Source organism: Mizuhopecten yessoensis, unplaced genomic scaffold (assembly GCF_002113885.1).
Source record: "Mizuhopecten yessoensis strain PY_sf001 unplaced genomic scaffold, ASM211388v2 scaffold3281, whole genome shotgun sequence".
In the NCBI taxonomy this organism is placed as follows: domain Eukaryota; kingdom Metazoa; phylum Mollusca; class Bivalvia; order Pectinida; family Pectinidae; genus Mizuhopecten; species Mizuhopecten yessoensis.
The window spans coordinates 105,773-132,201 of record NW_018404966.1 but is presented as its reverse complement, the minus strand read 5'-3'; the positions used below and the strand labels follow the sequence as shown (position 1 = coordinate 132,201).

At 33.5% G+C, this 26,429-nt stretch overlaps 1 protein-coding gene across 13 annotated transcripts; it reads left to right on the top strand.

Moving 5' to 3' along the window:
* Positions 1-312: 312 nt before the first annotated feature.
* LOC110447298 lies at positions 313-25,534 on the top strand. 13 transcript variants are annotated; one of them, XM_021492891.1, is made up of 7 exons: positions 326-1,507; positions 11,865-11,882; positions 15,779-15,872; positions 17,619-17,768; positions 19,158-19,196; positions 22,105-22,198; positions 23,546-23,632. In XM_021492891.1, exons 1-6 carry the CDS (start codon positions 555-557, stop codon positions 22,171-22,173), a joined length of 1,323 nt encoding a protein of 440 aa, XP_021348566.1. In that variant the 5' UTR covers positions 326-554; the 3' UTR covers positions 22,174-22,198; positions 23,546-23,632. The 13 variants fall into 13 exon arrangements, with proteins under 13 accessions (XP_021348561.1, XP_021348564.1, XP_021348562.1 ...); XM_021492895.1 differs by lacking the exons at positions 17,619-17,768; positions 19,158-19,196 and adding exons at positions 13,342-13,369; positions 19,768-20,700 and having other exon boundaries at positions 1,374-1,507; XM_021492894.1 differs by lacking the exons at positions 326-1,507; positions 17,619-17,768; positions 19,158-19,196 and adding exons at positions 11,235-11,355; positions 13,342-13,369; positions 19,768-20,700.
* Positions 25,535-26,429: the final 895 nt, after the last annotated feature.

Below are 26,429 nucleotides of genomic sequence, written 5' to 3'. Positions count from 1 at the left end.
GTTTCCCAGTTGTAGCTAATGCTTCAATGTCGCAAATATAAATGCACAGACACATATATTTTTAATCTAAAATTTTTGAAACATATGGCTTATTTAAAATGATTGATATGAAAATTTGAACGTGAATATTTTTAGCTGTCTTTAACTGTGTGTTATTTGTGTAATTGGAAGTCGCAAACAAGAGGCACCCAGAGCAGGTGCTTTTGATTTTGTCGTCACCTTGTGCTTAATTAAATAATGTAATGCTTTTGTTTCATTGTTTGGAAATAACTCTAATACAAAGATGTTTTATATGTTAATTGGTGACATTTTAGTTTGCTTCCATAATTTTACTTTCTTTTGATTGCATTATTTGTATTTGGCTGTTAACATTTCCCCTACGCTGGGCCTCAGGTGGAGTGTGACAGGTAATGCTTGATTAAGCTGACTGCTTACCAACACGAATTGTTTGACAATGGAGGACGGGCTGAGCTATAACAGGGCGAAACGTGAATGTTCGAAGAGTTTTGTAGAGACATCGTAAGCAAGCACATGCAAGTTGTCAATAATTCTAAATGACCATTTCTTTGCACGCTGATGTCATGACAGCAGATGAAAAGCCAGAATCCAGCCATGAATATAATTTTTTTCTCGATAGACAACTTCAGAACAAACTTTTGGATTTCGACGAACAGGATATAGACTCTAGATATTTTCAAAATGTCAAACTTGACGGGAAGTCTTATAAAGCTCAGGTTCGAAACGAGGAGGTTACGGGATGGATTTATGATCCAAAAAATAATTTCAGAAAACCTGAAAAAGAAAATAGTAAACAACAAAAAGAATTTATTCAACCCTGGAAAGACTACAAGGCAAGACAACAAAAAGATGATTCGTTCATGTTTAGACATTATGGGGATCTGAAGAAATATATTCAACAATATCGGCAAGAGCATTCATATGCAAATGGATTTCGCCCTCCCGGGATGACAAAGTCGGATGTTCCCATTGGGGAGCTCCGGAAATATCTTCATCACCATTCTGCTCCAACCCCAAGTGCTGGTGCTATACAAAATCAAATCTCAACACAAAGTCAGTCTTCAACACAGACTCAGGTTTCAACGGTTTGTACGCAATGTACAAATACTAATGGCAGTAATCAACAGTTAATAACTGCCTCCATGTACTATACAAATCGGAAGGATAGTTTAGTTTCTCTACCTAACGGTGCTTCTGTCAGTAACCCTCGTACATCTAGCAATCACAGTCACGGACATCAGTGTAGCAAACACAATCATGTTCATATTAATCCGGATCATGCTTACAAGTATAAACTAGCCCCTGATGCTGCATGGCGTTCAGATTCTGTTCAATCTTCATGTGTAGAATCAGATCGTAATGAGGGTGTGAGAACTCCAAGAATAAACTCAGCAAAAGGGGATAGAGGGAAATCTCCTACAAAAGTCATGGTTCCTGCTGGTGCTTCAAATGGACCCCAAAAAGGCCATCCTTTACAAACTGTCACAGTGTAAGTATCATATTCAATAAAGGCATTTATTAATTGAGGTGTACATGAAATCTAAAAATTACTGAAAGGGAAAATAGTCTAGATTTGCAGGAAATTATAAACATATCTGAATGTCGCTGATTTAATATGAAAACTTACACATAAAATATGCATATCTTAATACATCATTTGTTCCCACATTTTTGATTCACCTATAAAATCCATCTTAAATATAAATTCTTTAGTATAATGTTGACCAGCATCATCATTACGGTAGGTACCAGTATTTTAATTGAGCTCTCTCTATTTTACACTCTTTACATGTACATGTTTTGACAAAACATTCAAGAAATATAATCTAATCTAATTAATTAAGAGTGTGTTGGTCTGAGTATACAATATATATATATGAAACCTCTAAGATTTGTAACTGAATACATTGTACAGCCAATCAACTTTCTACTATAATTATATGTCTCCTTCCTTATCTTGGTAGAACTGAAGCCTAAATCCCCGTTAGAGCAGCCAATGACATTACCAGAAGGTTGTTGTAGCATTTAATGTGACATCTTGTCTGGGCTAAAGCTTTAAACCATCAAAGAAATCTTGATGAAATTTGAAGTATACATGCAATGCCTGCAGATGGTATGCAGTGCACTAAACTAAGGTTATGGTGGCCTTGACCTCAAGGTCAAAGGTCAAATAAATGCTTAATTTCTTGTGAAATCTTGCCTGGGTTGTATAAAGTATCTTTAGGAAACTTGAAAGGGAAGGTGTGATTCTTGCTGATGGTGTGTGCTGTATTTAAGTCACCATAACCTTCACCTCAAGGTCAATGGTAAAATATAAGAAAACATGCATGTGACTATATCATAGGGGAGTCCATGTTTTTCATCTAGTTTAGAAGATGGTAGGGTATCACCAAGTTCAGTAGGAACTTGTTAGAAGTCAGTTCAGAGATCAAATATGGCCATGTAGTCTTTGAGAATCTGAAAAGTACATGTGTATCGAGATCTCTGTCTCAATTGATAACAGTACAGTGAATTGATCTTGATACTCTGTCTCATTTGGTTACAGTGTATTACATTGCTTATACCGATAGTACAATATGTAAATGACAAGTCCATGCAAACTCCAACGTTTTGGCAAATCATTTTCCCAAAAATTTATAATATTGATGATTATGAAAACTTGCGTCCTGTTTCTAATTGTAAAATGATCCATGCAGTATTTATCATTTAATTCTATAATGGCCCTATTAGGAATGAATTATTTGTTCACTTTAAATAAAAAGGGAAAACTCTCAAAGATCACATTCAAATTGTAAACCTATTGAATTATTTTTATCAATGCATTTCTTTTTAGTTGTGAATGTTTGATTAACAACACGTTTCTCAGCATGGGATATTTACTCTAGACTGTGTACAATGGTCTGTATATTGATCTAGAACTTATGTCCTTAATTTACACGTCACTGATAGTAACCCTATTATTTTTATATTGATTAAGCATCTCATCTCAATAAATTGTTGTATATCCAGCCTCTTTTTTTCAATACAGGGTTTATATACAATATAGTTATCAAATATTACATCAAAGAATTCATATACACTTTGACATTTTCGCCAGTATTTGTCAATATGAAGATATATGACTTTTGTTATTAACCATTAGAACAGTTCTTTCAAAACCTCCAGAAATTCTGTTCAGACGCATGACTAAGAAACAGCAGATTTGAACATTTTTATTTAACTGAATCATTCAAAATGGCACAATTGTACACAACCTTGTACATAGTAGTCAAATGTGACATTGGGATTATCCTCAGCACCAAAGATAATGATATAAAGCTTTGTGTAATATTCACGGGCCTTTTTTTATGTATGCATGCGTTAACATTTTACTTCTTTGAAAAACTATATATTGCAAAATTAATGAATTGCACTTTTTCACTTGAATTGCAGAGTTCATATAGATATATAGATTTGTATTCCTGCTTTGAACTCATGAGACATATATGATATTCAACATGAACCCCTACCTGTAAATATTCTCTTATATATACATTGCATTAAGGATTCGTATGTATTTCATTAGAGGATTTGTTTCCTGGTACCCAAGTCGGCTGTGATAAAGTGTGAACATTTTCTATACACAACACTATGGGTTGCCATTCATGGATTAATTGTTAAACTTTTCAATTATGTATGACTTCAAATTCTTGATAAAAAATTTCAGGAAGGTATTGTAAATGAGAATAAATTCCATACCACTTTGGAAACTTCACAGTTTTGGAATCCGAAGGATTTCTTTTTTCAAGATAGCATTTATGTGATTTAAATGTAAGTGAATCAGAGTGTAATTTGTCTAGATTAGCTGTGAAATAATGAGAAGGTTACAGATTTATTACTTCACCGGCATTACCAAACCTAGGAGACGTGTCAGAGGAGCAGTGTCAAAGCGGAAAACATTACATTGTTAACTTACCCTATATTTACCGGACTGTAAGCCCATCTGTGGTACCTAGCCCACCCATGCTTCATAGCTAGAAACCTCATGTTCTGGTCCTTACATTAACCTTAAACCTTACAATACACCCATCCCAAACCCTCTATCCCACATGTTATTGAGTGCCCAAACCATGACCCCAATCTGGGCTTAAAATTAATAAATTGCAGATTATTATGAAGTCCCACCTGGGTACCTTGTCTTAACTTAATACTTACATCGGTGTGCCTCATCTAGGTCTGAACATATAGTTCAAAGAAAACAGAGAGAAAAAACTGAGTAAATAAAACTGAAAAGCTACAGGACTACGTAGTCTCAATAGCATTGGTGTACTCATTTAGTTGCTTGACCTTACCAATGCATGATTATCTATTTATAAATGTAGAATGCCCAAATTGTGAGAAAATATTCAAATGTATGTAATTATTGCGATAAAATCAATCACATTTAATTTAAATCTTCAGCTCTCAATAGGTGTTCAATATCTACAGGATTAAAATCACTTATCTAATTCAAAATGCTCTGTGCTAATCTAGGGCAATATATGTAGATCTGTGGAACGTGTTGTATTGGGTTACGGTGTGGTATTCTTAGTATACCCTGTAATAATTTAAGATATTCATTCATGCAACCTTCAGATAAGGATGTGAAATCTATATTTTTCTTCTGAAACACGTACTTGCTGAAGAAATAAGTAATACTAATTCTTCAAAAGATATACAAGATAGTAAATCCCACAAGCTAATACCCCAAGAAATGGAGGTAGTTAATCAATTAGAGACTTGCAAAGTGGTTGCATTTTTATCAGTGCATATATATTTTTTATTAACATTAGATTTGCAAATTATAGGTTATGTATATTATATGTAGCGTCAATGTAACAAATTATAGGTTATGTATATATACATATGTAACGTCAATGTAACAATTTACATTGAGTATGTCCAAGTATTCACACCACTTAATGAAATAACACAAACAATAAAGGAACACAATCCTGACATATCCTGTTTGTGATTTTCAAGTACAAGGCTTTAATGGTTCATTAGATTACTAGTGCAGAGAGTGTCCGGGATAAATCCAGTGAAAAGGACCTTTTCTAATGTCAATTCAAAAGTATTCTGTGCTGACTGAACTGGAAGTTCTAAAATATATGTAATCTCTTTATGATACACTGGAAAAGTATAAAGACTCCTTATCTGAATAGACAGCTAGATAAACCTTGGGACACTTGTTGTTGACATTCATGTAAGGGTAAAATCCTCGGGCGATCATATTGACATTAGATGTGTACAGCATCAAAGGGATCATGTCCCCTATACAGCTTGTGAACCGTTCCTTGGTGGAAGGAATTACAATGCTGTACTTTTAATACACAGGTTGTGTATTGACTGGTTCGTTGAATTGTGTATTCTGCGTTTTCATTCATGAGGTTTTAGTTTGATATCTACAGCTAATATACACAAAAACCATATAATATCAAGTGGAATGGCAATTCTTTATTTGTTTAATCTGCCTTAAGAAAAACCACTTTAGCTCCTCATAACCCCACCACATAAATAAAGAGGCCAGTAAGGTCTTTTAGAAAAGAAAAGTGTGTATAATTATATTGCGGTAAATGCCATTGAATTTTGATGGAAATATAAGGAATGAAGCACTGTAGATAATGGCAGTATATAAAATGTATTATCTAACAGGTCAAAAGGAATATATCTTTTATTTTTTTGTTGCCATAATTTTCGAAAATTCAATCATAAAGAGATAGGAAATCAATAGATCATAGATTGAAAATACTACTTATGAAGCTTTAATATTTTAAGCCATACACATTTACATTAGTGTGTAAAGGTCTGCAATATGAAACTTCCAAATAAGATTTATGTATATGACTTAAATTGGTGATCAGATGGGGCGTAAAACAATACAGAAATATAATTAAAGTACCATGAATACAGATAATTAACATGTTTTGGTGATGTCATTTTATATAGGACCATGTACTTGTTAGTGTTTTAATTGCAATCTAGATCTGTTCACTGGAGAAAATTTGAACAACTTTATGATGGTAATGATTAATTCTGTAAAATTTAGTTTGATTCTAAATATTCATTTCATGAGACAATTTTTTTTTTCTTCCCATTTTTTAAAAATTGAAATGTCATAGTTTTTTTTATCAAAATACATCTTTACATAACTTACATTACTAGCTATCAAACAGTCAGTATATTTACCGTACCTCATAAAAAACGTTGGCACTGTGTGACTTTCCTATAGGAGGAATTACAATACCGTTCTTAAGACATGGACATATTCCCTTTGTAGGGTCTGTGTGGATATAGATTTCAAATGAGAGCTTTGTTTGTACAAGTTTGATCTTATCACATACATCATTAAGGCAGTTCAATGTTGGTCAGTGAAATAAAAGTTTCTCAGTTTGAAATTTGAGTTTCACCAATTAAGATCGGATATCCTAATGTCTATAGACTATACAAATTCTTCTTTTGAGATAATCTGACCAGCATGACACAAGTTCAATTTAACTACTATGTGTGCGTTAATCTGAACTAATCCAGAAAGTGAGTTTTTTGGGATGGTTTGTACAGGTACAGGTTTCTGTGTGAACCTGTTGTGGTTACACTGGTGTGTATGTTACCTTGTCAGTAAATGTAGTGATACATTGCACCTAGACATGCTAGTAATACACAGCCATGCTCACGTTTAATGCAATGTTAAACATGTAAATTAAAACCTAGAGTTGCTCCTAACATGTGTACAGTATACCCGGTATGTATTGATTGTGTTGGATTATTAATGACACCCCATGTGTCTTGTTTTAGTAAACATGAGCCAGGAGTCTATAAATATTGTAGTCATGTACGCATGTAACTTACATTATTTGTCTGGACAGATTAATATTATTTTTCTTGTGCACTAGATCTAACGTTTTTTGTGACACAATTTATTTTCTTAATTTGATTCTTACATTTTTAGCTCACCTGCCCGAAGGGCAAGTGAGCTTATGCCATGGTGCGGCGTCCGTCGTCCGTCCGGCGTCCGGCGTCAACTTTTTACTTTAAACAACTTCTTCTCAATAACAAAAAGGCCCAGGGTACTGATATTAGGCCTGTAGCATGCTGGGATGAAGGGCTACAAAGTTTGTTCAAATAAATGACCTTGACCCACTTTCAAGGTCACAGGGGTCAAATATGTTAAAATCTTCAAACAACTTCTTCTCAATAACCGAAAGGCCCAGGGTACTGATATTAGGCCTGTAGCATGCTGGGATAAAGGGCTACCAAATTTGTTCAAAGGAATTACCTTGACCAACTTTCAAGGTCACTGGGGTCCGATGTCTTAAAATCTTCATACGACTTCTTCTCAATAACTAAAAGGCCCAGGGTACTCATATTAGCCCTGTAGCATCCTGGGATAAATGGCTACCAAATTTGTTCAAAGGAATTACCTTGACCAACTTTCAAGGTCAAAGGGGGCAAATGTCTTAAAATCTTCAAACGACTTCTTCTCAATAACCAAAAGGCCCAGGGTACTGATATTGGGCTTGTTACATGCTGGGATGAACGGCTACAAAGTTTGTAAAAATGAATGATTTTGACCAATTTTCAAGGTCAAAGGGGTCAAATGTCTTAAAATCTTCATACGACTTCTTCTCAATAACTAAAAGGCCCAGGGTACTGATATTGGGCTTGTTACATGCTGGGATGAACGGCCACAAAGTTTGTAAAAATTAATGATCTTGACCAATTTTCAAGGTCAAAGGGGTCAAATGTCGTAAAATCTTCAAACGACTTCTTCCCAATAACTAAAAGGCCAAGGGTACTGATATTGGACCTGTAGCATGCTGGGATGAAGGACTACCAAGTTTGTTCAAATGAATGACCTTGATCCACTTTCAACCTGTTGTCCTTGTTTTCGACATTCAAGGTCACAGGCATCATATGTTTAAATCTTTTAATAGGTTCTTATGAATCAAATATTGATATTCTGCCTGTATTTTAGTCCACTTTTAAGATTACAAGTGTGAGATTAATACCAGGTGAGCGATGCAGGCCCATTGGGCCTCTTGTTTTAATACATCTTGACCGCCGCTGTGGCCAAGTGGTTGAGGCGTCTGACATTCTGCTACCACTAGCCCTCTACCACTGGGTCGGTTTGAGACCTACATGGGGCAGTTGCCAGACCTGTACTGGCCGTACGTAGGTGGGTGGTTTTTTCTCTGGGAACTCTGGCTTTCCTCCACCACCAAAACCTGGGACGTCCTTTATTAAATGCCCATAGCTGTTAATAGGACGTAAAACACAAACAAACAAAAAACAAAAAAATGAATAAATGTTAACTGTTACAACAGTAATTAAGAATAAGTAGTTATTTTAAATTGTAGGAGATGTTTTACTTTCTTCAGGGATCTACTGATGATGCCTTTCAAAAAACCTTCATATTTCTTCAATGCTAGAATTGATTCAAAATGATTCCTATCAGTATTATAATGATCATAAGTGTTCTTGGAAAAATATTTCATATTATAGTTTGTCTAAATTAATTTTGAAGTTTTGTTATAATTTCAATCTTTTTGGTACATTGAACTATTTTGGTACCTGGTACATTCACTTTGGTATTTCAGAAAAAGATTCACTTTGTTTTCTGCATGTACAAATGTTATCTAAGCCTTAAGCTTGTAAGACTGACTTAGAAGCCATGAAAAATAACTAAAATTCTACTATGTATTGTAAAACATATAACAGATCAGTAAGTTTCTTTGTAAACTTTAGCACTGTAATGAGACATGGCCAAGGGTGGACCTGAATGGATAATTTTGTGTGTAAATGGACCAATTATGTATACCTGTACCAGTACATGGTAATTACATATAATGGAATGATAAAGGTTTTTTTTGTTCACTTCAGAGGGAATATTGTAATTTTGTTATCTTGAATGTACTTGTATATTTAAATTGACAAAATTTCAATAAGTTGATTGACAAATATTTTAAAAGGTAATCTAACAAGGTTAAGGGTATACTTATGGAGGCATTCTCAAATATTTAGATTTAAAAACCTGGATAGATTAAATATTTAAAACCTTCTGGTGATCAAATCTTTTTTATAGACAGAATATAACACACACATTTCTGAAGCCATGATAAACTAAACATAGCTTTAAATTTTCAGCAACAAATAATAATTAAAGCACACCTGATTAAATATACATAGAAATGAGTGTCTGAAAAAACATATAGAGACCACATGTACAATTTCTAACATTAAACTGACAACACACTGTTAGGACAAAATATGTTATGCAGAAGAACATCCCCCATGATAACAAAATGACATTAGTTACTTCAGTGCTATGTCACGTATCTCTGACATACACACAGACACCTGTTCTCATGGGGGTATTATAACATTCAGACACTATTTGTATGTATTTTTTTAATCGTTGTTCAATTGATATAACTGGAGTTGCACTCATGTTTATAGGTGTGGCTATCGTATCATCAGAGACTGGTTACCTTTGTGAAAACAAATCTCAGTTTATGTTTTGTTTAATCGGACTATTTTTCGAATGCACTAAAACATTGCTGATCAATTACTGTATGCTATATATTAGTACATGCATGCTGGAGGTGATTGCTACTCTGTATTTGATTTAATTGATGATCGTACAATAACTGTTTTATTATCAATAGACTCTCTCAGGTTGACAATTCATAAATATATCATGGAGTCTTGCGCTAGTAACTTGAATTTGATAACTGATTTTGTGTCTAAAGCCTGTTTAGATACCAGAGATTTACATTGTCAGCAGGATATACATTCAATTATACACATGTCAATTGCTAATACCAGTTGATTACAATCTCTTGACATTTTGTATCCACCCCTGGTATTTTTATTTAGTCTATATCTATATCAAGAGAAGGAGTAGTATAAGAAATAAAGACCAATCCATGACAGTTTGGTGGGGATATAAGGTAGCAAAATAATTGTAGATTAAAGATATGTTGAATCATGGCCCGGCTGGGTTTTGTGGACATGGAAGCAAAGTGTATTATTTCAAGATAGACTTGTATATGAAAGAATGCCAGCTTGTATAGTTCTGTGTAACATTACATGTGATTGGCAGTAGTGTGTAGGCTGTCTGGGTATACCTTATCCTACTGAAACACTTCTAATACATACAAACTTAAATACTGTATTACAATGTTAGATATTCAAGATTATTATATGACTGCTAATTCCCAGCCCTGATTGGAGGAGCGACGTCATGTGACGAGTCTGTAAATATGTTACAAACCTCGTTCTATGAATAGAAAAGTGTTACAGACCTCGACCTATAAATACAAAAGTGTTACAGACCACTACTAAAAATAGGCCTAGGTAATTTCCCAGCCAGTCTGTAATTCTGTTACCAATCACACTACTGAATTCAGCTAAAAATGAATTATCTCATCAAATTCTGAACTATGTGAATATCAATGATGTCGATTGTGCAAATAATGTTTACTGAAAATTAAATATCACATGAATTGAAACTAAATTTGTGTGTATGCTATTTTGTATTTGAAGTCCTTCAATCTGTGATTCCAAAATGGTCCATGACATCCATCTGTTTATGACATGAAAAAAAATTGATTTCATTGAAAAATGTCATATAATAAAACAATTGCGGACTTCAGTCTATCAATGATTTACGGTCCTGGGCTGAAAAATATTCACGTCGGCCTTTGGCCTCTGTGAATATTGTTCAGACCAGGGTCGTGAATCAGGGATAGACCTCACCTGAAGTCCATCATTGTATAATATTAAATAGTCGCACACTTAAATAATCCTAAAGGGATAAAGTGTATTTAGTGAAGCTCAATCTTTTGGTTCATAAAAGTTGATACAAAAATAATCTATATGTATATATACACAGGTGTCAGATTGATCCTCTCTATGGAGGTATCCACCATATTGGATGGCACTGTAAGTTTTAGACCAAATCAAATTGTGTATGGCTGGTGTCTGCTGAAACAAAATCACTTGACTGGCTCAGTACTAGTGGTTTTGTATACATATGTTTTCATTAATACTTTATGCTGACCATATATATATATTTGATGTGAAAACAACAGTATATTATGCTACGTGTGTTTTTCCCTCATAATAAAATCAACAGCTGCTGCAAATTATTATACAATAAAAAACTGTTTAAGAAAGTATGAAGTTATTTTACAGACTTTTGTTTCATCATTATAATTTGATTGCATGGACATCATTGGATGGGGCTGCCTTCCTACTGTATATCAATACAAACATTGGACACTTCGGGCCAGACAGAACGTTTTGTTACACTGTTTGGTTTGTACAATTACATCTTAATTTTATAAATTTAGTGTAGGAGTAACCTGTAGTACATACAATACATAAATGTCTGAAGAGATTAAACAAATTTAAGTAAAGGATTTCGAGACTTAAGGTAATTTCAAAATATCTACAACATCCGTGTGTTATGGCAGTCTTTTGGTCTGCTCCAATAATACATGAATGCATGTGGATGTGTGCTTTTCTCTAGCTGTGTCATACTGTCAGTATTTGCCATAAGATTACCATGCTCATGGACTTAGAGATATATCACATTTACTGAATTGAAATATGCCCAATAAGTCCAAATATTTTCCTCTAGATACATTTTATGTATTTTAGGAAAACATGATCATGTGCTATATTTGTCACAAGACATACCAGAAATGTAACAACGAGCTCTTCACACTTGAGGAGTTTAAAGTGCAAATATGAGTGCAATTGTTTACTTTTTAAGCTGTGTTTTTAGACTTATTGAACATGTTATATGTTACTTCATCACACAGGGCATGGAGACTGCCAAGGTAAGTGCACAAAGTTGGGAGTATATGGACTATTTTCCTGATTATTACACTCTATGTAGTATTCTGAGAGAGACAATTGCATTTTTTTTTCAACCTTGTGTCAAAAACGTCATCCTAGGAAATCGCAAAGGAAATAGGATCGTTCAAGAATTGGTATTTTGGATGGAGTATATTTTTTTTTATCCAATAAGTAGAATAGCCAAACCAATCACTAATGGGTCATAAAATCCTTTTAATTTATGTACACTTACCTAACTTACTAAGCGAAATTGCCCAAACAATTAAGGCTGTATATGGTGACCTACTTTCTAGTTCATTTCGAAAAACATATTATTTAAAATGTAAATTCCTTTCGATATAAAAAAGAAGTACCGAAAGGACGTTTTGTGCTTTAGGACTTTATTTATTGGTCCTTTTGTTGGAATGAACATTTTCAAATTTATCACGTATCGCGTAATCAGTACAAACGGACGGGTGATAGGACCTACTTACTTTAAACAGTAAATACATTATGGAAACAAATTATTCATGAAATTTCTGCATTCAATACTAGTGCATACAATATACGTATATATAGGTTCAAAAGTATAAGACATTTGCAGGTTTTATACTAGTTTAAGGAAAATCTTTTTCGATTCATCATAATCTACGATAAGAACCTTTTTTATCATACATTTTTAGCGCACCTTACCTGGAATTGGCAGCCCAAATGAATGCACTTGTTAGACTACATTTTACTTTACTATCTGTCCTTGATCTATTACTGATTGTGTTTTTGACAAAGGTTGCAATATGCATGTTCTTTCAATATTGGCAGTTATTATTTGAATATTTACGGGGATAATATGCACGATTGGATCTATATAGGTATGCTTCAGTTCAACCTCAACTCGTACAGTATTTGAATAACTGTCATAATAAGCCTTTCTGTATTCCTTTTTAGTTACATTTTATAACACACCTCTGTAGATTGGATATTTCTTGTGATTCCTTAGATAGACGAAACCCCTCTCTTCATTGTGTAGTTTCCTTGTATTTTATAAAGACAGAATGTATACAGTAGATTTTATATATAACGATTAGCTTTTTAAAACTATATCATGGTGTATTGTAAATCATCAGCTTGTTTATACTGACTGTTTTCAAGAATTTCCTGCAGTCAGTAAATTCCAATATTTATGTTTGCACATTTGTTAATGAATGAAAACAGCATCAAGTAAAATTTTCTACAAATAGCGAAAAGTAACAGGGTTAAAATCTAGTTTACTAAATGCTTCGATGATAATTTGCAGAAATTTACACAATTGTATTCGATTTTTATCTCCATTTGAAAGAGCTTTACCTTGCTGTACAATGAGATCTAAATTACTTCAATTATTTGAGAGAAGACGATGAATTTTCAAAATCACAGGATTTATTTTTAACATATGTTGAAAATTTATGCAACTCTGTTTGCCAGAGGGAGGGTACGACGTTGTGGTTGTAAGGTAGAGATCTTTTGCTTTTTATCACAAACATATATCATGCTTCAGATTTTTGCTATAGTCTAGACTTCCTAGAAAGTGTCATAAACTAATTAGATGTAAATACTACTAGCAATGGAAGACGCCCAATAAAGAAGAATATCTGTCTTTGGCAGGATCTGACGTATGTTTATGTTTTTAAGAGAATGCATGATCTCCCTTGATTTTCGATGATAACTGTTTTTCAACATTGTTTGTGTGATGTTGTTAAATGTCATCAAATCAAAATATGCATTAAATTTTGTAACTACTGATATCATCATCATTGTATCATTTTTTTTTTTTTCAAAAGCAATACAGCTTTTACGTTTCAAAAAGAGTTATAAGGTAAAGAAATGATTAACAAGTCAGATGTTTCGTTATTGTTGAATTTCTTATAGAATATGAATATAAAAATATTTATGATATTTTGAAAAATTATGTAAGAAACTCATTCGAAATTTTGCTACATATACACTTTCAGTTACGAAAAGAGGTAACCAATTATTAGAACATATGTTATTTTCCTGCTGGCACTGGGCTTGTCATAGGTATTAGAGGGTTCGGACCAGTTGAAGTTTGAAGATTTTTATTGGTTTAAAAATCAATGAATGTTGGTGTTTATTAAATGAATTATGTGAAGTGCTTTTTCTTGCTCCATTGTTTGGTATGTGGTACTTACTAAACAATAAGCTCATTTGATTTTGGGTTATTTTGTGGTACTTATCTTTATAAATCTTCCTTTTTCAATGAAGTGCAATGTATTTTCATAAAATGCTACTAACAACGTGTTATTTTAATTTGTGTGATTTTTTTTCAAAAACAAATTGGTTTAAAAGTATTTCAAATTTATTCACTTTTTGGATCACAATATTTGTGAGTAAAACTTTATGCGTTTAATATTTTAAAATCCTATAAATATGTAACAAATATGTGTTATGATACAAAGTCAGTGTTCAATACAGGTACATTGTATGTGTGTTTTATCGGAATCATGTGTTTATTACCGTATCTAGGGATTATGATAATATATAAGGAATGGCTTTTGTTACTTTATATACATATGTATTTTTTGGCAGGGAACCCTGTATAGTATTTTTCTGAATTATTTGTGTAGATATCTTTTTGTCCTATTTTGAATTTATAGAAGTTATAAATACGTTCTATGTATTCTGTTTATCTTTCGTAGATGCACCGTCTTTTGTAGCATGCACCATCTACCTGTACCATTCCAAAAAGAAAACAATACCACTATGACATAAGCCACACTAATGCATTGCAAACGTTTTTATCTATATCTCTTTCAAAGATATATAGTTGTATCCATGTAATTGTGTCATGAACCTTTGATGAACACGTTCAAACCCGTTAATCGTCCCAACATTGAACATCCCTAAACGTCACCATTCTTCTAAATTACGTATATTTTATGTTTTCTTTTTATTCAAATATTGTTACTTCTTTCGATGTTTCAAATATAGCGGTACTGTTTTGAATGGATAAAGATGTTTTTTTATTTGATGATATAAGGCCTAAATTCAATCTGATTTTGCAATTGAGAACGTGCTCAAAAGTTACACTGTAGAACGTTCGGAACGTTTGCGACGTTTGCGATATTGGGGCAAATTCTAACGAACCACACCTCCTTTTATGCAATTGTTCTGTTATAAAAAAGGACAATAACTGATAGATACAGAGGGTAGTTGAAGAGATGGACGGCATATATGAACGTATGTTATTTGTTCTACTGTGCTAGATATAGTAACATACGCTGTACGTGCCGATCAAAACAGCATTTGTAACGATTAATTAAATGAATATTTTGTCAGTCTGTAGTCTCCTTGCTTCAGTGGAATCTCGTTACAGTTACCGATTACATTATACGTAGTGACCTGTAGATTATGATCACATACATATAACACATGTATTGATTACAAGGAATGATTTGAAATAAAATTGCGTAATGAACACCATGGAAGAACATGCCTATACACCCGGTAATTATGATCTAATAACTTTGACATGTGATTGTTTTTGTTGTTGTCCAGAATAATGTTTCCCCTTGCACTTTTTTTGAGTGACAACTCCTTGTCTTTGAGCATATTGCTACATGTAGCATGCAATAATGGCCGACAGATACGAATGTATTGCTATCAACCTTAAACAAAATATGTTTCTTCAGTGTTTCATTGCGTTGCCAGACGACAGTTTGAGCATATTTGCACATCAAACGGGATCTATTTTACAAAGATACTCAGATGTTGTTCTGATTGTGGGAATTTCTATATTTTCCATGCTGTTACATCTATTAAAAATATTAGATATTTGTTATATTTACGAAACACTGTTGTTTTAATTCATACTATGATTTCCAAATGTATGTGTGTTTCATAGTCAAGCAAGACAATCGGGAGCGGACAACCATGTACAGACTAACAGCACCTCCAGAACACTAGATACACTTGCCTGTGTAGCGGCTGAAAAACAAGTGAGTATCCTTAGAAATGAAAAGCACGTCTTTGTGGATTTATAAAGCGATATCGTACAAAAATTATTGGTATGATGCTGACTGCTTTGGACATAATATGTGATAACATAAACGATTTCATTTTATTTGAAAAGGATCAGTTTGCTAAATGTGATATAACCTAGCATTTCTTCACTGTATTGTTTATACTATTTTCCGAAATTCCTCGTCCATATGATGATCAGTGTTAAAGGAGGACACATCTCATTTTTTTTGTATTTCGCCACATTGAGAAATCTATTCATCTCTTGGGTATACATATTTGGTGATGTAGTATGAACTATTTTTATAACAGTTTCATGAATGCAGACTTGATGTGAAGAGAATGGCTTTATAAATTAAAAGAGAAGGTGAAGAAAATATGTAAATCTGTGTCGTTGCATGGGGTGAATTATTGATGTGCGTTATACCACACTCTAGATAAGGTTTATGTTAAAATATCACTTAGGATAATTATTTACCAAATCTTCTTTACACATTCTGTTATCTTTTCACCTCGTTTACTGATCCTTTGTAACGACATGTTACAAACAATATCATTATCACAGAAATAAATGCATATTGTGGACAGGTTATATAGTTACTCTTTTTCGAACCATTTAACTTCCCAGCATAGATGTGAAAAGGTAAAATTTACATCTTTCGGAGCACAGAACAACCATATTTCTTAATTCATACAATTTTGAATCACTCATGATGCTTAGTGTACAGTTCTTTTGTATTGTCAACAGCTTTTAGAATCCGAATGATTATTCTACCGACATGTTAACAGTGTTAATATTATTTGGTTAATTGTCAGTTATGCTATCTCACTATATTTGTTTCCCTTTTTAACCCCCTAAATTGCTCATCAAATATCAAGACACTGACATCACACAACTCAAACTCGTTTGGTGTCCTCACAAAATCTTGTATACTTTGAGTGTGAATTGTCAAAGGTCAGGTCAATCTTACTATAAAATTGTCTAAAACCACTGCTGTTGTTTACGTTCCATCTATAAATGCAATAGCATTGATATACATCAACCTAAATTGCTCCTGTTTTGCTTTTCTGAAGAATTTGCTGCCCCCTGCGGTCCCTTGTTATGTCATATTTCATATAGCCATCGGACTTTGTGTATAGCATCTGAAATACTATTTAGCTTTGTCAGCGTAAAAGTATTGTTCTAGCTTGTCAGGATGGATAAATGAAGACAATATTCTTCATTTAAATCGACAGTTAACCGAAAAATATTATCGAGATCTGTTATAGTAAATTGATCAACGAGATATAAAATCAGCTTTCGTTTTTTACACGTTTCAAGTGGTCTTAGCATGACGATCACAGTACATGTATCACTTGCGCTATGTCATGTTCACGACCACGGAATGCATTCGATGCATGTTTTATTTGTATCATATATGCAAAATTTGAAGAATAAATTAGGAATATGATTTCTATGTCCAGGATACGATTAACTTTAATGCAGAAAAAAGGAGAAAAAAAGAACAGGTTTTAATTGAATAATGTATTTATGTCTATTTTAGTTGGATAGAAATCAACCAGAATAAAATCAATATGACTAAATATTTTCATTGATTTAATTGAAATAAAGCAATAACGTTTTTATAGGATCTCATATACGCAATGCATTGTGCAACATGTACACCATGTAGAAATACAAACGGGGATATTCATTTCATCACAAACTCTTGTAATTTCCTTAGCGACGCCCCTTCAGCACATTTACCAATATTAGAACTCTTGGACACGTTATACTGGATGTCAGACCGTCCACAGTGAAAGGTCGAACTATAATACGCCCTTCAACAAGTTTCTCTGTAAATGGTCGAAGTTTTGCCAGGTCTAAGAGTGAAGTATGATTCCTTACCAACTTTATACATTAGATATGAGTATATCCACCCTAGATTAGATGTGGTACGGGCAGACCAGCAGTATAAATATAAATCGAAATTCGTACATTTATTAACTGCAAGACAAGATCATATGTCGCAATTCACTTGGGTCATGATTATACTGACAGAAGAAGCTATTTGGATGTCTTACGTTTACTTTAATATACATTAAAAAAATGTTATCGTACTTTCAAACTAAATATATAACTTTTAGCAGGCAATAACCACGGTGTAATGCAATGTTTCAGAGTGAATATCATATATATTTCAAAATTATTATACGAACTGGTTTAACAAATGTTACAAATTAGTAGAAAAATAAAGAAAAGTTTAAATATATGTGTATCTGTATTTTACTAATACTCACATTGTTTTTCTAAAACGACATGAAATGCTGATAATCTTTAAAAGATAGATGGAGTTAAACGTATAGGATATCTTAATTAATCTTAATCAACATTCGTTAAATTCAAGTGTTTGACATCGATGATCATGTCTTGTAGGGCCTTTATTATTTATTATGTTTTTATTTTAATGATTCCATCAAAACTTAACGAGATGATCCGCACATCAGATGCACATGCACTTTATTCGTGCTACGGAAAGATGGTATGAATTATTGTATCAATTAAATTTTGCATGTGTAGTAATATTAATTATGATACAAAGAGCAATCAATCATTAAACAATGTTCATGTTTGTATGTTATAATTAACTGATGTGACAACATGACATCAACAATAATAAACACTTCGGCATGTGGTATATGTCGGGAAGTGTATGTGTCAGTAACGACTTGGTCAGCCTGTGTGTAACTGCACCCTGAGACTTACATATTCTTTCTTTTATGCAAGGCCTTGATACTTCAGTCATGGCCGTATACACTCTTTCTGTCTACATCTTAGCATCTTTCATTTCTATAGCGATGACGCTTACATCTATTACATAGATGTGATTTGTTTGGCTTCTGAGCTGTCTACATCTGTAGTTATTCTTTGATTATATTTGTAAATAATGGAAATGCATGGCTTCATATGTTAACGTTTCATTGTAATATAACATAGGTGATTACATGAAATGATGCATGTATAGTGCGATGATGTATTATTCGGTTTATGATCAAAGTGATAAAAATATTCCTTTTTTGGAATAGTTTTATAACGTTTTGCCAAATAGCCTATCTGCTGTATTTCCTGCATGTTTTAGTAGTGTTATGTAGAATGCTATGTTGGTCATTGATTACAGGATATTTTTGAATTTTTTATATTTGAAGTGAAACGCTGCCATTTATTTTTTCATGTAAAATGTTCAATAGTTTAACTGTAAGATTTCCTTATTGTGAATTTTCAGAAACCGATCGTCACTGCTCGTCTGAAACGTCAAGTTCTAGTTAGAAATTAATTTTATATTTCGATTTACGTTTTTCGCACTGGTGATGGGTTATTTGCAGCAAGTTAAAAGTGTTTTCCTCCCTATGGAAGTATTGGCCTTCTGTTTGCTTTGGTATAAAAGGAAATGGTTATTGGGTCCTTACAATATAATCATTGTGATACAGCATAGTGTGAATTGTGTGTTCTGAGAGTCGTCCATTATTCCATTGCTGCACAGTAGATATCACATAATATTTTAATTGTGGAATTGAGAATAATCGCATTTATTTAGAAGGCATAAAAAAGGCCTTCTTTTTCATTTTGTTTAGATTTTCTGGTTAAGCTTACCAAAATCAATTTATTAACATATTTTTTAATAAGTTCTGGAGTGAGTTGTAGCTTTACTTCAAATGATAGGCAAAAGGGGAGATAACAGGTGTAACAGGTAATTGCATTAACATAATACTAATGTATAATTTAATATTGATTGCCCAGTTTTATGTGAAATTGATCATATTTGTAAGTATTCAAAGTAGTAATTTCTTTCTAATAGGTGTTATAAACGTTAGTGTTATTTTCACAATTGCCAGGGTTATATCTGCGAATATCCCATGACACCTGATGTGTCCTTCTCCCCAGACAATATGGACAACAAAAGTGATATAAGCTTAAGCAGACTATCAACAACCTGCCTTGGAGCAGAAATGAAAGTTCGGTTGAACGAAACATTAGAACCGTCCTGCACATTTCATCTGTTCCCGTCGGAATCTGTTTTGGAAGGACCGCCTATTATACTGAAAACTGCCAAACCTATTCTTTGGAACCCTTCGACTTCCTCGCCTGTGCATCGAAAGGACAGTCGGCGAGAAACAATGGTTTCGTCTCCGTTCAGAGGTTATGTCAAAGTGATAAATCCAAACGTCGACTACAAGCCAAAGATGAAACTGATTTTAAATAAAGAAGACGCGGGCAAGGTAGATTTTCCCGTTATCAAATCGAAGAACGGTATGCTTGTCGCTGCAGATATAAATCTTAGTGATCAAGCAAAATTTAAGGAAGAGGCAATGCAACAAAAGAGTCACGAAGGTACAGTTCTTCCGGAAAAAAAATCATCAAGCGCCTCTTACGAGAAGACAAGTAAATTGTTCTGTACAAAAAATTTAAGAAGTAGATTTGCTGGATACATCAAAGGAAAGAAAACACGTGCAAGTGCCTTGCGCAAATCTGAAAACGCGGCCAATAACAGAAATGCCTATTCTGCTAGAGTGGTACGGTCAGATCGGAGCGATCTGCCTAATAGCCTTCGTGGGGAATCTGTTAGTCCTGGATTGAATTACTGGACAGAGGAACCGGAAGAATATACAAACGAGACAAAGCCTGGAAATGCTGTAAGCATTTCCACAATCGAGAGCTCTGAAAGTATGAAGCGGGTTGCTGAGTATATTCTGAGGGAAAACAGCAGCGTGGGAATCAACGCAACATCTCAAGAGGTCAACTCCGATTCCCTTACACCTAGAGATGGGGTACACAGTTTGTTCCCAATCCGCAAAATGCCATAATCCATTAAGAAATGCACAGAAATAAATGTATACCTTATTTTTTAACCTCACAGCCTCACAATACATTGGGTGATTTTCTCTCATTTCTATATGCGTAATATTCCGATTGTTTACTATGGGCACTCTTACTGTACAGCATTTATGATAAAATGTATAATTTACTGTTTTTGTTTATTTTAGGCCACGTCTTGTCTCATAATAAAAAAAACACATAACATATTTACAGTTAGTATATTTTACCAATCAGCTGGTCTTTGTAAAGCAAGAAATGAGAGAAATTGCATTACACTTTTATCATGAGAACATCGAAGTTACGGACTGCAACGAAATCATCAGTAAGCTCCTGGCTGAGAGTTTCCTTTCTTCAATATTCTCAGTAGTGAAAGGGTATAATTGGCACATAGATATAGACATAGTCCTATCTGCACGAGATTGGTTGACAAGCACGAGTGACTTCGTGAATATCACACAATGGAATGTAATATTGATATGCACAGACAAGGAGTGCGATTTTCCACCTCTTTAGTCATATGGTCACATGTACTTGTCGTATTTTAAAACAAATGTTGCATACCTGCTCTACACTGTAGCGATTGTTACGATTAACGGATCTCCATGTGCACATACTGTTTACTCCATCACGAGTGTTTGCCTATGCATGTTTTAATATGGTTCTATGATAATACAATTAGTTGGAAGATTAAATATTTCATTTAATTTATTTTGCCCTCAGACAAACGTAACATAACGCTCTTTGCAAATTAATTTCTCTCAATTGTTTATTACTTCAAATTAAACCTCTCATAAAAAAAATTGTTTGTTTATAATTTCCATTTTTATCGCAGCTTTGTGGAAAAGTAATATACTAAACATACTGGGTTTTTGTCTACGTTGTAAGCCTAACTGCATGCGAGAATATTTAGCAAACTTTCAGGAACAATTTGAAAGTATTGTGTATGTAAACAGAACTATACATTTTAGTACAACTTCAAAGTAGATCAGTTTTTGTATTTTAATGAGTCGGTAGTTGCTTTTAATTTGATCCCAATACACTTTATTCTGACATGATATCTAGCTGCTCAACTTTATGAAGATAGTGAGATATATCATCGAATTTATACTTGTATACTTTATGAATGCATTTGAAGCATATGTGGATAAAATTCAACTTAGGAGTAATATATAATTGTCTTCTGACTTATATTAGAACTTTTGAATTGTTTCCAATAAGAGATAAGAGTCAACATCCACATACAAATCTTAAATTTCACATATTTTCATTCTCATGTTTGCTGTGTTTAGATGATTTGATTTGTTTTCTTAATATGTTTGTGTGTTTTATTGACAATCATGATGCCTGCTTTTCAGATGTGGTTTGATTCTGCAGGACGAGCTTATGTGAGCCTTGCCGCTCGCTACGATCCTCTCAAGAAATGATCATTTATTGTATTGAATCATCAAGGTATTTTTGCACCCGATCCCACTCTCTGTGTTTCCCGTCGAAGCTTTCTCTAAAGTACCATGTTGTATGATAACACATTCTTCAGTACCATTCCTTTCCAAAAGTGCAACCTGAAACTTATATATCGTTCATTTTTTTCATGACCTAATCGATTCAAATTATCTCTTGGGGAATTTTTGTAATTTGCTATTTCTTGAATTATAATCCTGTAAAATGTTTCAAATTAATGGCTCATGTGGAAAAGTTCATATCATGGGAATCCCAGATCATGTATTTTTATTTTCTTTAAATTTTCTTGAACATGAATGAGGTACAAGAATATTTTTCTGTTTATTAATTGTTCATGTTAACACTTACTCATATCTTATGTCTTACTGATTTTATCAAATGTCACCTGTGTTCATCTGTCAACTACAACCTTTTTCACTTTGTTTTATATATTGTTCGTTGTATACACAATATTGTTTGTCATATTTTGTTCTCGAATAACTCTGCTTTCTCTTATGTTCCTGTTGTCATTATATGGCAACACCTGTACAACCCTATTGTAGATCAATGCTGATGTCCCCCTCCCCCTTGCACATCATACTGTTACATGATACATGTACTATTCTATCATCTGCGCAGCGTACAATCACTTGATATACTTATATTCATGCATTACTCTATCTTCTTTCTATTGCGTATTGTCAGGTTATACATGCATTTCTCTCAAATATGCCCCATTCAAACCAGGCTTTTGCTAGTATTTATGAATTGATGTAATACAAAACCAGCATACGTTTGATCAGTAGACACAATGATTTTTCAACCGTAATCAAGATTGATTTGGAATGCGATGTTCTCAAATCTACTATTATTGTTATTTGATTGCCACCTTGATATTGTTTTAGTAAACGCAGTTATATGTATGTGCTAGTTACATCGTTAGCGTTTGTAATACCAATGTAGTTCTCTTAATCATTAGTTAATTATTATCAAAATAGATATATACAACTATTTTAAGGTTGGATTTTCTTTAATCTAGATGTCCTTTTTTCAAATTTATAATAATATGTTTGTGATTGTTTTGATGTGTGCGTTTTGACATGTAGCTGCAATAAATATTAAAATACACAGATTTTCTATATACAATATAAAATTGTATGATATAACGATGTTCTGTTTTTCTATGTTTCTTATGGATTTCAACTTTTCACTAGAAATTTACTTAGGCTTTTGCATTCGTTTCTGCTTTTGTGTGTGTTTAAAATGCCTATTTAATATAATTAGAGTGGATATAGATTAATATGTTTCATATATAAATTGTTCTAGTTTTCATATTATATTTCATTTCATCTTCACCAGGTCGAGCCTGATTTTCCTCCTGATGCCGCGGGTCTCACCTGGTGTGAGAGACTAGAACTACTACGAGCAGTCAACAAAAAACCAGAAAAAGTAAAACCGAAACCTCCCAGAATACGATTCTTCAAGGATCCTCCCAAAGAAGACCAAGAATGTTCTGCTCCTCTCATCGCCCAATCTACTCGCGCTCATCTTTACGAACAACGGCGAATGAAACATCTACTGGAACAGGCTAAAGTCAAAGGCACAGATCAGTTCGTATGGTTGACAGACAGCGTCAGGTTTCGTGGAGTATCCTCAGACAATTCTAATTCTTCTGACGACGACTCGGACGAAATATGTAGTGGGTCTTCAGGGTCGCGATGCACGTCCACAAAGCCATACGGTCCTGGTATGGACGTGCATAATGCCGAGAATGCTTTGCTGCAGCGGTACAATATGCCGTCAGTGAAGGGAGGCGGATGGAAAATGACCCCATACCCTATTACCATACGTTCTCGAACTACCTTGTTTCAGAACTGAACATGCGTATGTGATATTTGTACAAAATTGTGATTTGCATGTACTAATGTTTATTCGTCTTTACAACACTTTCCAATTGTTACTCGTCTATTAATCCATATTTATAGCATGAATACAAATTTTAATGATTAAAAACAAGGACGTTCAATTCGGTCGTTTTTTATACACGTTTGTTGAATGTTTTAATGGGCTATTGCTCTATCTTATTTGCCAAATATACTTTTCAATTATCTTTACCAAATTAGCTGTTTGTTGTTTGCGCGAAAGTGTCAAAACAGTCCAAATAGCGGTTTCTAAGTTTAGTCTGGGTGTAGTAAGAAATTATTTACAATCATGAGTAAGAATACTTTAATGGTATTTTGTTTTAATTTGTATAAAGCTCATGAAATTCTTGATATTATGAATACTCACAACAAACTAGGTGCTATTGATTTTCTACTTCACCTGTTGTCAAAAGATTAAGCGTCTGGAATGCATTGACTTGCTACTGTAGACAGTTTTGTTGTGATCTATTCATATTTAATCAATTGCATATTGTCTGCTTCAGTAATAATAATTTTTGTGTATTGATAAAAGGTATCACACACCATTGAAAAATCAAGACCTGATATCAATATTTGTTTTAAAAATGTAATCTCATTTGACATCCGTGCCAAAATTCCATGCTGTCCTTATGATGTCAAGTATAATTTTTGTTGCATAACAAAAACAAAACATAAGTAAATGTCTATAAGACTTCACAATGTTTATGTTAAAATAACCTTTTGTTAATATTTGTATTTTCGTATTATCATAGAGGACAGCGAATATGTTTAAAAACAACTCTGTGCTCCTTGAAGCAATTAATCATTAGTACAATAAATGCAGAAAAAAATAACTAAACAAAACAATAGATAGATAATCCACAAATACAACTACATGAAACACATTTATCTATTTACTCAAACCCAACGCGTGTATGATGCTACGGAAATTACAGAAAGATTGGAGAAGGTCCATGTCCTTAATTGTCCGTGTCTCGTTACATCTGGTCGACCTCTAGGTTGAGTTATATAATTTCGTCATATAACAGTTAATCAATGCAAGTTTTTTACAGTGTCTACCATGCTATAATTGTAAACTTTTCATGCGTCAAATGCGCAGTATGAGTAGTGTGTCCTATGCCTAATACACAATATAAGTTGCCACTGTGTGCATATCCAGTGATCTCCTGTTTTAAGTTTTGGTGATACAAACTGTTGAACAAAATGTTTGGCGAATGAGCATTTGAACAAAGCTTGAGATTGAAATGAGGTCGAAAAGAGTTAACTGTTTGTAAGAAAACTTACTGGAAACGATGTTATTGAATGTCGTTTTTGTATCATTAACTCAATGGCATTAAACGAAAGTGGTGAATGATTGTTACATATAACATTCCAAGAGTTCTCTAACCATGTATTATGATATAAAATAAAAGCATGATATCAAAAATATTCTTTGTGGATTTGTATCAGCCAACATGTCTGACATGGCAATGGATGGAGTAAACACGGATGATGTCAATGAAAACCATAGCAATACTGTAAAGCAAAACAGTAGCGTGTTAGTTCCATCTACTCCTATTAACGAAGAGAGGAGACGGTTTATTTAAAACTCTTAGCAAACAGGCAGCTAGTTGTGGTGGTTATGTAATGTGAAAGAACAGTAACTGCAGAAAAGGCCGTTATAAGTGCACGCATTTTGACAAACTTTATCGCAAGAGATGAAACGTGGTAGAATATACATGGCTGTGCTGCCAAGGAATTATAACGTCGTTGGAACATACGATGTTTAGAAAGGCATGTTAATTAATATTTAACGCAATACACGTGAAAAGAATTCTGACTGAAATTAATTTGTAATTCCATTAATTGAGAGTTGCATTGCTCAGGAATGCAAGGAAATAACAAAATATCAATATAATTAAATATCATGAAAATAAGAGTTCGGATTCGTGTTCAGGTATTCCCTGTACGGTGCAGCAAACAATCATTAAATCAAACTTTCTTTGAATAATTTGTTACTGTTTTTCGACAAAATTATAGCTGCTAGCTGTAAGCGCTTCATTTTGAATTTGTAGTTATCATCGTACCGTTGCAATTATTTTGAAAATAATTACCTTTTGGAATATTTTGAGAGAGTTTCTCATTCTAAAGTTTCAATGAACTTATTTGCTCCAGATGTTGAACAATACTTGTTTTATCCATGCGTGGGCCGTAAGGTGCAATGTTTCTCATACGATGCTGTCATCGTATTAAAAGAGCACGTGCGTTCGGAGACATGTAAATAAAGATAGATCAATGTTTTCGTGAGATAAATGTGTAATATATTACCATCTTGCTGATGT